The 9,797-nt window shown below is 42.3% G+C and overlaps 1 protein-coding gene across 1 annotated transcript; it reads right to left on the bottom strand.

Annotated features, from left to right (window-relative positions):
• Nucleotides 1-1,278: 1,278 nt before the first annotated feature.
• Nucleotides 1,279-9,459, bottom strand: DBX1 (developing brain homeobox 1). Its single transcript, XM_026664622.2, has 4 exons — nucleotides 8,566-9,459; nucleotides 7,883-7,984; nucleotides 5,164-5,363; nucleotides 1,279-2,610 (listed from the first exon to the last, which is right to left on the bottom strand). The coding sequence occupies exons 1-4, from the start codon at nucleotides 9,254-9,256 to the stop codon at nucleotides 2,224-2,226; spliced, it is 1,380 nt and encodes a 459-aa protein (XP_026520407.2). The 5' UTR covers nucleotides 9,257-9,459; the 3' UTR covers nucleotides 1,279-2,223.
• Between the last annotated feature and the right edge of the window lie 338 nt (nucleotides 9,460-9,797).

The following is a 9,797-nucleotide window of genomic DNA, read 5'->3' as shown; positions in this document are numbered from 1 at the left end:
CCAAACAAACAAACACTTTATTAAAGTTGGCAAAAGGAAGGCCACACACACAAACACACACAAAACACAGAGTAAAAAGTAGATAAAATATAAAAATTCCTAGTACAATTCTAGGCTAAAAAAACCCCATCAGTTTCCAGCCTTCCCTGAGGTAAGTCCTACATCAGGGGCTGTTAATGACTCCCCCCAGACCCCAAAGCTCTTCCTCCCCCCAAACCTGACTGAACTTCCTTTTCTTTATTGGCTCTCAGAGCTCAGGTTACTATCTATGGGCACATCAGGCTGGTATGTGATTTCAAGGGCCAGCTGCTCCCCACTCTCTCTGCCATTCCTTATTTTTCAAAGGAATAAATGTTTGAGGAAGCAACTGCAAGTGTTTGCCGGCATCTATTTATCCCTTGCTAAGATACTTCAACCTGCTCCAGGCAAAGAATCTCAAAATAAGGTCTGCCCCAAAAACTGGCTGCTTTTGAGCTCATCATTAAGTTGCTCCAGTCAAACTGAACCCCCAGCTGGGTTGGCAAGAGCTGCACAGGAGTGTGGTATCCTGTGACAATAATACATGGGAGAACCAAGTGAAGCTTCTTATTGGACACGGTCAAGAAGCTGGGATTGAATCCTAAAGTAGTGCTAGCCATGTCATGCAATATCAATAAGATGTGAAACTCATTGACTAGCTACTGACAGTGGTGTCAGAGGTATCCACAGACTTCCTGCAACATCCTCACAGTGTATGGGATTCTGGAGAGAGAGGAGAGAGAGAGAGAAAGAGAGAGAGAGAGATGTGTGCATATGAATGATAACACCATCCTAGGAGTAACTACAGATAAACCAGAGATAGTGGCATTTATGGACACAAGACTGTTGTGGCCTTCATGCTGTTCATCCCTCCTTCCATTGTCCTCAGACAGTTTATTCCGAATTGAATAAAGTTGTCGATTTCCAGCTGACACCGAATATTTAGTCAGTAACTTTCCTATGCTTGTAAAAGTAAATTGGCATTGGAGATGCATATAACTTTTACTGATTTGGAAAGTTTCAACACAATAGGCTTCAGCGGGTTCATGTCTGGAAACATCTTACTGCAAATACTTCATAAATAACAGGATATAAATGCTTTTTAAAAACACTCCAATTCAATAAAAAAACATGTCAGCCTTGCAGTCTATTTAAAAAGTCATTTGCTTCATTTGTAAAATATACATTTTTAAATCTGTACACAGTAAGAATACAAAATAATGTTTTATATAAGTTACATAGCTAAAATCTAAACTCCCCTTAAGGTTTAAAAAAATTACAAAAACACACATATACAATCAACATCCTCCTTATACAATCAAATATACAAAGCTTTCTGCTTTATCTGTAAACACACAATAGCCTCAGTATAAAATATCCCTACAAACGTGAATATACAAAATAGTGTACAGTTCATAACTGCTGTGCAAAGACAGCAAAATTTGACTAAAACAATCAAAGAGGCAAACCTATGTCCTTATGCCCACATATACATATTTAATAGAGACAAAGATGAAAGACAAAGATCTGGGGGAAATGGAAGAAAGTTTGATGATGGCAATATCTGTGATATCTACAAATAAATGTTTACACTTGAAAAAAAAAATCAAGTAAAATAGGGGGGAAAGGGATAGTGGGGAGAGAGACCAAAACTATCTTCATGTGAAAAGTATATTGTCAATAATTTACCCCTGGTGACACAGCGGTTTGGCATGTTAGTCAAGTCGCTAAATTAGTTTCTCCAACTTGGTCCAGTCTAGAAATGTTGGATTCCTCTCCTTATTGTTCTCAGCCAACTTGCCCAATACCTCTAGAAGGCGCATTCATGCACACACACATTTCCTTACAATGAAAATTGTTAATCAGCCCAATCCTTTGGTGAAATAACAGTCTCAATGGTTATATGTAATACAACCTACAATTGAGGTTTTTTTTTCCCTATGCTGTATCCATATAGATTTAAAAACAAACAGGTTTTTAAATAAGAATGCTGGCTGATTAAACAAAACCTAACAGATTATAATCATATCTTGGATAGAGGTACCATAATGGTATGCAGAAGTCTTGTAGATGAATGGGAAGCATTGCGTTTTCCGTATGAAATGCAGGGAAGTGGAAAGGTATTACCTCTTCAATCAAATAGCCCTTAATTTATGTACAACCACTCAATGTCCTCTTTTTTTTTTTTTCATAAGGAGAAGGTCTCTATGAAACTGTGATCTCCTCATCTTCCTCCTCCTCCCCTTCTTCGTCCTCCTCTTCTTCTGAGTCTGAAAAGTCTGATGGCTTGCTGGGACTGCTGGAATGTGTGGGGGAGGGAGGCATCTGGGACTCCAACCTGTCTCTCTGATGTGTGTGATCTGTAGACTGGTGGTAAGCTAAAGAATGTCTTGGGCTCACTGGGTACAATGGGGGCACTGCTACTGCTTCCTCCTCTTCCTCCCCAATGCCCTTCTTGCCCACGTCGCTGAGGTCTGGGTGAGGGTTGAACTTGGTGGGTAAGGTTTGTTCCCGGCAGCCACCAGATGACAGGAGTTCTCTCTCTTTGGAGTTTCTCCATTTCATTCTTCTGTTTTGGAACCAGATCTTTACCTAGAATTTTCAAATATACAAGAAAGTAGATCAAGATGAGCATATACACGCACGTGGCTTGCGTCAACCTTGAAATACTTTTCCGAGGCCAAACTTTTGAAAAACTGCGCTCCACCCCTGCTTTCAAAACTTCAATGAGTCCATATACAATAGTGTAGGTGTAGAAAATTGATACAAATGAATGCATTTGGGGAGATTTCAACTTCGAAACATGCCAAGGATAATTTTAGAGTTTGGTCTAACGGTTAAGGCACTAGACTAGAAATCAGGAGTCTGTCAGTTAGGCATGAAAGCCAGATGGGTGACTGGGCCAGTCATTTTCAGCTTAACTTACCTCAGAGGAATGTAGTTATGAGGAAAATAGGAGGAGAAAGGAGTATTGGGTATGTTCCTCACTTTGAGGCATTTATAAAAATAATAAAAGCAGCATAAAAAAGTCTAAATCTAATCTATAATATAATGTGCTGCAGAAATTTATAGGATTCCTCCAGAATCATCAGATTCATCTAAAAATTCACATCTCATTGCTAAATATAAGATTTTTTTACTATAGATTTTTAATGATACTCTGTAACAGGCTCTCCAGGCATGTAGCCATGCTAAAGGTGGCAGCAACTTGAAATGTAACAAAATCTAGTTTTTCTTCTTTTCAATTAATGAAACATATCAGTTATAAGAAGAAAATAATAAGTGAAGGAAAGTTATAAAATCCCTATATAAATATAATGGGCAGAATATATATAAAAATTTGGGAATAGTGTTGTTATAAGTACATTAATTTTTAAGGAGAACTTTTAAAAATTCCATGTTCAAATACATGTGAAAAGATTAAAATAATTTATTGTAGCTAATAGATTGTTAATAAAACTAAAAATGAAGATCAAAATTGAAGAGAATAATTGTCCACACTTCAATAAAAATGTAAAATAAAGACAAGAAACTTATAGTAGAATTGATTAATAGATTACAAATGGTAGTATGGCAATTCTTCTGATTTCCTCAAACATATTAGATTGTCTAACTAATTCTAATTCTAACTAATACTTTCTCATGAGAGCTGACAAAATAGACTAATTTGATTGTAACACCTCAAACAATAAACAAAACTATTTCAACTAATATGCTATAATTTTAGACCAGTATAGGAATTATTTTATGATCACGTCTCAATGACTTGCTGATACAAATTGAATTTTATGCCATAAGAAAATCCAAGGTGATTTATGAAATTCTTATTCCATATCTTTTCCTCACATTGCTTCGGGCTTTCAAGAGACTTTCTTGAAGTTATCATAATACTGAAGAAGTTCCTTGGATTTTAAATCTAATGGAAAGTTTGCCAAAACTTTTCTTACACAGAAGGAAGAATTTACCCATAGCTGCTCCACATTTACTGAAATATTTCCTTTGCTGCTTTTTTCCCTCCAGCTTTGTTTACTCTCTTACTTTTAATATTTTAAATATTAGCCGAGCTGAATTCTCAACCTTGTATGTAGATGAGGAACAATCTGAGCTGGTGACTTGATGCCCTGTAGATATTTTGAACTACAGTTTCCATAATCCCAAGTCATCAGCTACAACCAATATTCATCTGTAATATTCAGTAACAACTGTTGTCAATTAAAATTGGATGTTAGAACATTCTCTAAGTGAAATAGTCCCATGCAATTCTGCTTTCATCTTTATCTCTGTAATTCCAGTACCCTTAGCCCACCTTTTTCAGATAAGGATATGGAATGCTGGGACTCTTAATTCATAAGATCTCAGGTTTTTGGCTCCTTCTGTCCCTACCAATTCATCTTATAGTTCACCTTAGGGTTCAGACCAAGTTATAATGATCCTCAGGAGGTCACTCAGGAGATCTTTCACTGATTTTCTAAAATAAGAAAGCAAGACCCATATCTCCGTCCCATCTGGGACGGGTGGGAATCTGAGTGGAAAGAGAGAGCGCAAGCATCTTTTCTATGGCTCAATTCTTTTTAAAACTATTTAATTACATAAACATTCTCATCCTAAATTCTCTACTGCCCTCATTTGAAAAGTTTGATCATGCTAACCTTGCTTAAGGATTTTTTGGGATAATACAAATACTTTCAATTTTGCCTGTAAGCCTTTTTGGTGTGCTTTGGGCATGCTGCACTTGCATTGCTTAGTATTCCGCTGGATGCTTTATTTTACATTACTTTCAAATCCCAAGCTTTCAAGAAGGGACTGGACTGCCATCTGTCAGAAATGGTGTAGAGTCTCCTGCTTGGGCAGGGGGTTGGACTAGATGGCCTACAAGGTCCCTTCCAACTCTGTTAATCTGTATCTGTATCTGTAGTCCCTTACAGTTGTTGCTCCATTCACTCATTTCTTTTTTCACACAACACATTGAGTAATAAACTAACTTCATTAACTGGGTTTCCACCTTACCCCAGGCCAAATATGATTGGCTCTAACTTGTTGCTTTTTGTAATTGGGTGGTTTGGGCCATAAATTAAGAAACAACTCACAAGCTGCCTAGAGATTATTAACCAATTAATGTGACTGGATAGCGGGATAAAGAATTACCTGGGAATCTTTCAAGCCGAGCTTAGCTGCCAGTTTTTTCCTATCTGGTTTGCTGATGTATTTCTGTTTCTGAAACATTTTCTCCAGGGCTTTTCGTTGTACATCTGAGAAAACTGCCCTACGGAGCATCCCACGGCGAGGTTTGCCCCGAGCAGCCAGGGGCCAAGAGAATGTCCCAGGGATAGGCACTACAGAGGAGGCTGTGAGAAAAAAAGAATAAGCATTATTGGCAAAATCAGCTGGGTAAAAAATGGATATCCCTGTTCCCAAAGAGGGCTTCTAAATTCTATTCAAATCAATGACAAATCTCCCTGTGATTTGCATGCCTAAAGCTATCTTTGGTTTTTCCCTTCTCTCTTATTGTGGCTTCCTTCTCTTTTTCTTTACACAGACTTATCTAGATCTAGTAGATCAAAACTGCTACTCTGAATTCATGAAACAGACTTGGTCTTCTTTCAGTAAATGTAACTTGATTCCATTTCATAGATCATGTCAATGTATTTACAGCTGGCTTGTTTTGTTACCAAATTGAAAGATATGAGGACAGAAAAGAAAACAAAAGAGCCAAAAAAAAAAAAAAATAAGGGTATTTTTAAAAGTTACTTTTATTAGATTTTTTAGACGTATACCACACACATCATTACACCCAAAATAAAATAAGGGACTTCTTTTAAAGCTAGAACAAAGCCTTCATTTTTTTACATAAAAGTTGTGGTCAATAGGTATTCATCCTCTTTTTTTAAAAAAATATATATGAATCTTTCCTCCCTCTTCCTTACAAAACTTGTAGAATTCATTCGGGAGACATGAAAAGTAACAGCTAATTAGCACATTGACTGGTTCCCAATGGGATTGGTATGATAAAAAGGGCAGAGTTTTGCCTTTAAGTGGAAAGAAAAACTCCCAAAAAGAAACAGAGATTCTAATGAAGCGTGAATAGTAATTGTGTAGTAATGAACTAACAGAAAAAGACTGAGGACAAGCAGCTAAAGCCATATATTATTTGAACAAAAGAGATTTACACTTTCAAACTAAACACAACTGCATGCCAAGCTGCTTGGGGAGAATACTGATGACATAGCCTTCTCTTTCCCCAAATCATTTTCATTAAATGAACATGAAAAGCTATATATAAAGCTCAGGTTGTTTTTGTTGGGCCATTCAAGGACTGGAGAAAGGAAGCACATTCTATTATCAAGAGAATGAATGGAAGAGCTCTTGGCTTTTGGAACAGAATATATGCAGTTGAAGCAATATTTATTAACATTGTTATTTTTAAATTGTAATTTTACTCATTTCCAAAACTAAGATGTGAAGTTAATTTGATTTAGCTATTTAAGTAGTTTATTTCAAATACAGAATTTTCTGCAACTTTACGACTTCTGCTTGCAGGACTAAAGTATAATATGAAGCACATGAGAATGATCTGGTATCTAACCCTCCCTTTCTATTGCTCTCTTTATATATGTGTCTCTAATTACAAACTGAAGTTCCAAACTTCACTTGTACAAATGAATTGCACATGGAAATCCAAACTGTATAGAATTCTTCAGAAAGGATTATTATGTTTATATATGGCTTCTGGAACATCTCTCTAGACATTTCTTTGAGATATTCCAATCTTTAAAAAAAATCCTTGGGAGAAATGGCAGGGGACTTCTTGGTGAATTCTTAATAACTTCCTTTCCAAGTACTGATTAGTTGCTTTGCTGCAGTCTTAGCTGCTTTCTGGGTATTTCCTTTTTTTTTAATGGAGAGAAATGAGCTATATTGATCCAGCAATATTAAAGATGGGGCAAATTGTTCAGTTCTCAGCTGAAAGTATACAGGTATGTCTTGCTCTATTTATTTTAGCCTTATTCTGCAGAGCTACAACCCCCTCCTCCATTCCAAGCCTTCTTTGATGTAAGAAGCAAACTTTTGGGAGAAGAGAGGGTTGAAGAAGCTTGGCTTCGGCCACACCGAAGGGCCCAAACAAGGGAGCTCCCCATGAGGTCTTGTGAAACCGTTGGCAAAGCGAATGACCCTTAATGAGAAATTAGCCCATGGCTGGTAAATGTCTATCAGCCAAGTCAGCGCCGGGTCTGTGTGTGGCTGCCCGGAGGGAGCTGACCAAATTGGTCATGGTGCTGAAACTTTTGTTGACGACCGGGAGAAAAAGCCGCGACTCTGTGGGAAAACTGCCGCCCCGAAAGGGAAGGCCGGCAGCAGCGCAGTCAGAAATCAAGCGCCTCACACTTGGACCGTGACCATCCCTGGCTAATTTGCGGTGCCGGGAAAGGCGGGGGAAAGAATTGGGAAGGAAAATGTCACGCAGTCGCCGCTTGTGCTAAATAGGGCATCAAATTGGCGCGACTGATTCTTGAATGTTGTACCCCGTCCAACCTCTGAACCGGAGGCCCGTCCTCCCCTCCTCTCCCCTCCCCATCCCTCCAAGGGAGAGAAGGGGGCGATTTCAAGAAATGCTCACAACAAAGGGAATAGCTTCGGAGACGCCGTTAGGCCAAGACTCTGTGGCAGGAATCCAGGAGGAGGAGGTTCAAACGCAGAAGGGTCAGCGTACACCAGGTTGAGGCCCGACTAGGAAGACCCACTGCCATATACCAGTACAAACTTTTCTCCCGCCCCCAAGGCTACTAGATAGATCGCGGGGTGGGGGCAGTCGAAGAGAGCAGGGAAAGCAGATGAGGAAGCCTCTTCCGCCCGCCCCGAAACCTACCTGGGAAATAAGACGATCTAATAAAAGGTTGGAAGGAGCCCTCGAAGTAAGGGAAGGAGAAGGTCTTGACAGGGACGTTCTGGATCAGCGCAGGAGAAGTCTCTGGGGAAAGAAAAGGAGGTTTAGCAAAGACCCGAAGAGCGTCTCAGCCCACATTTCTCCGCTCTCCTGCAGAACCGGGCGAAACATTGAGATCCGAACTGCTCTCCACTGGTTCACCAATGGGTTGGATCCCGTTTCCTTTCGTGGCCAGCCTCCCGCTGCTCTGGCGGGAACCAGGAGAGGAGCGATTCGGACGACTGATTTTCGGGGACCCTTGGCAGATGTTTGATCTGGTCCTGGATCCTCTTCCCTTAATATTCACCCTGGGTTTTGACTCATTTGGCGTGGGCGGACCGCTCGCGGAGGCACGAGAGCGCCTGCTCCCTTTTGGTGGCGCCAGGTTCTCTTTACGCGCCCCTGTCCCACCTGGTCGATGACGCGCCACTCTGCGAGTCCCTCTTTTTACCTCCCTCTTGGAGGAGGCATCCGAGCACGACCTTCGCCCTTCGGCTCCATTTACCACCCACCTGATTTCTCCCTCCCACCCCCCCTCCCCCCCCGCTTTCCCGACAATCTTTGCAAAGGGCAAGGGAAAACCGGCTCGCGAGGCGAGCGCCGTCGACGACGCGCTGGCCGCTTACCTGTCCGCGGAGGGGAGGACAGGATGGCGTTGACTCCGAACTTCAGGAAAGTGGCGTCCCCGCTGGAAGAGATCGACGAGCGGGCGGAGCAGCCGGTCTTGGCGCCGGAGGGATCAGCAGTCGCCAGCTCGGCTGAGCTCGCAGCTTCGGTCCTGGCTGCCCCGACGCCGGCCACTGGGGGAGACAAGCTGGGCGTCGGGGCGCTTCCTCGGGGTGGATAACCTGCCGGCCGGCCGATCCTCAGGAGATCTTCCACCAAGAAGCCGGAGGGGCCGGAGAAGGCGGACTGCAGCGTCTGAGGCAACGTGAGAGTAGGAGTCGGTCGCAAGAGACTCGGATATACGGCGGGAGGCGCGAGCAGGCTTGGGAACATCATGGCCCGGGCAAGAGAGCGCGCCAAGAACGGCAGGCTGGCGAGCGAGGGAACGAGGGTGAAGGGAAGACCTTGCTTACAAATGCTACTACTACTAACCGTCACGCGGTGCTTAGGTTCTCTGTCCCTCCCCTCCCCTCTTCCTCCTATCCCTGCCTGCCCGACAGGCCACCCTCTTCGGCAGAGATCCACCTCGCGAGTCGGCCGGGGGTCTCCTGGCCCTTCCTCCGTCGCGGTGGGTTTTATAGTGGTCAGCGTCGCCGAGGCGCTTTCAAAAGTGACAGCTCTAACAATGGGGTGCTCCACTTGAGTTTCCATTCATCGGGCGCTCGGGGCTCCCTCATTGGTCCGGGGGTGCAATTTATGATTGGATTAGCCTTCATAAGCAACCTGTGCACAATGGGCCGCCACAAAGAAGGCGCGGTCATCAATTTTGCATATTGACCGCCTCGTTGGGAAAGCTGTCGCTCCAAAGGCGGATGGCGGTAGGGTGTTGATCCGAAGCCGCCGCGCGCGCGCGGACGGACTCAACCACACACACACCACACACGCACGGGGGGAGGAGGGAGAGGGAGGGAGGGAGGGAGAGACACGGAGACGAATTAAATGCCTTTTTTAAAAAAAAATTCAATGACACCACACCTCCAAAAGGAAAAGAAGGGGGAATTATTCAAGAAAAGCTATACTACATTTATTTGCATTAAATAGCTGTTTTCCTTTTAGCCAAGGCTACGGAAATTAGACGATATATTCATATTATCTTATTCTGACACTTTCTAAAGGATGGAGAGTACAAAAGAGGGGAGATGAAATCAGCTTCCTACTACAGATGAAAAAGAAGGTGGAAGTGGTTTATCAG

Source organism: Notechis scutatus, chromosome 1 (assembly GCF_049901735.1).
Source record: "Notechis scutatus isolate UNSWTSFEM ecotype Mainland chromosome 1, rNotScu1.2, whole genome shotgun sequence".
Classification (NCBI taxonomy): Eukaryota; Metazoa; Chordata; class Lepidosauria; order Squamata; family Elapidae; genus Notechis; species Notechis scutatus.
This window is presented reverse-complemented; position numbering and strand designations above follow the sequence as displayed.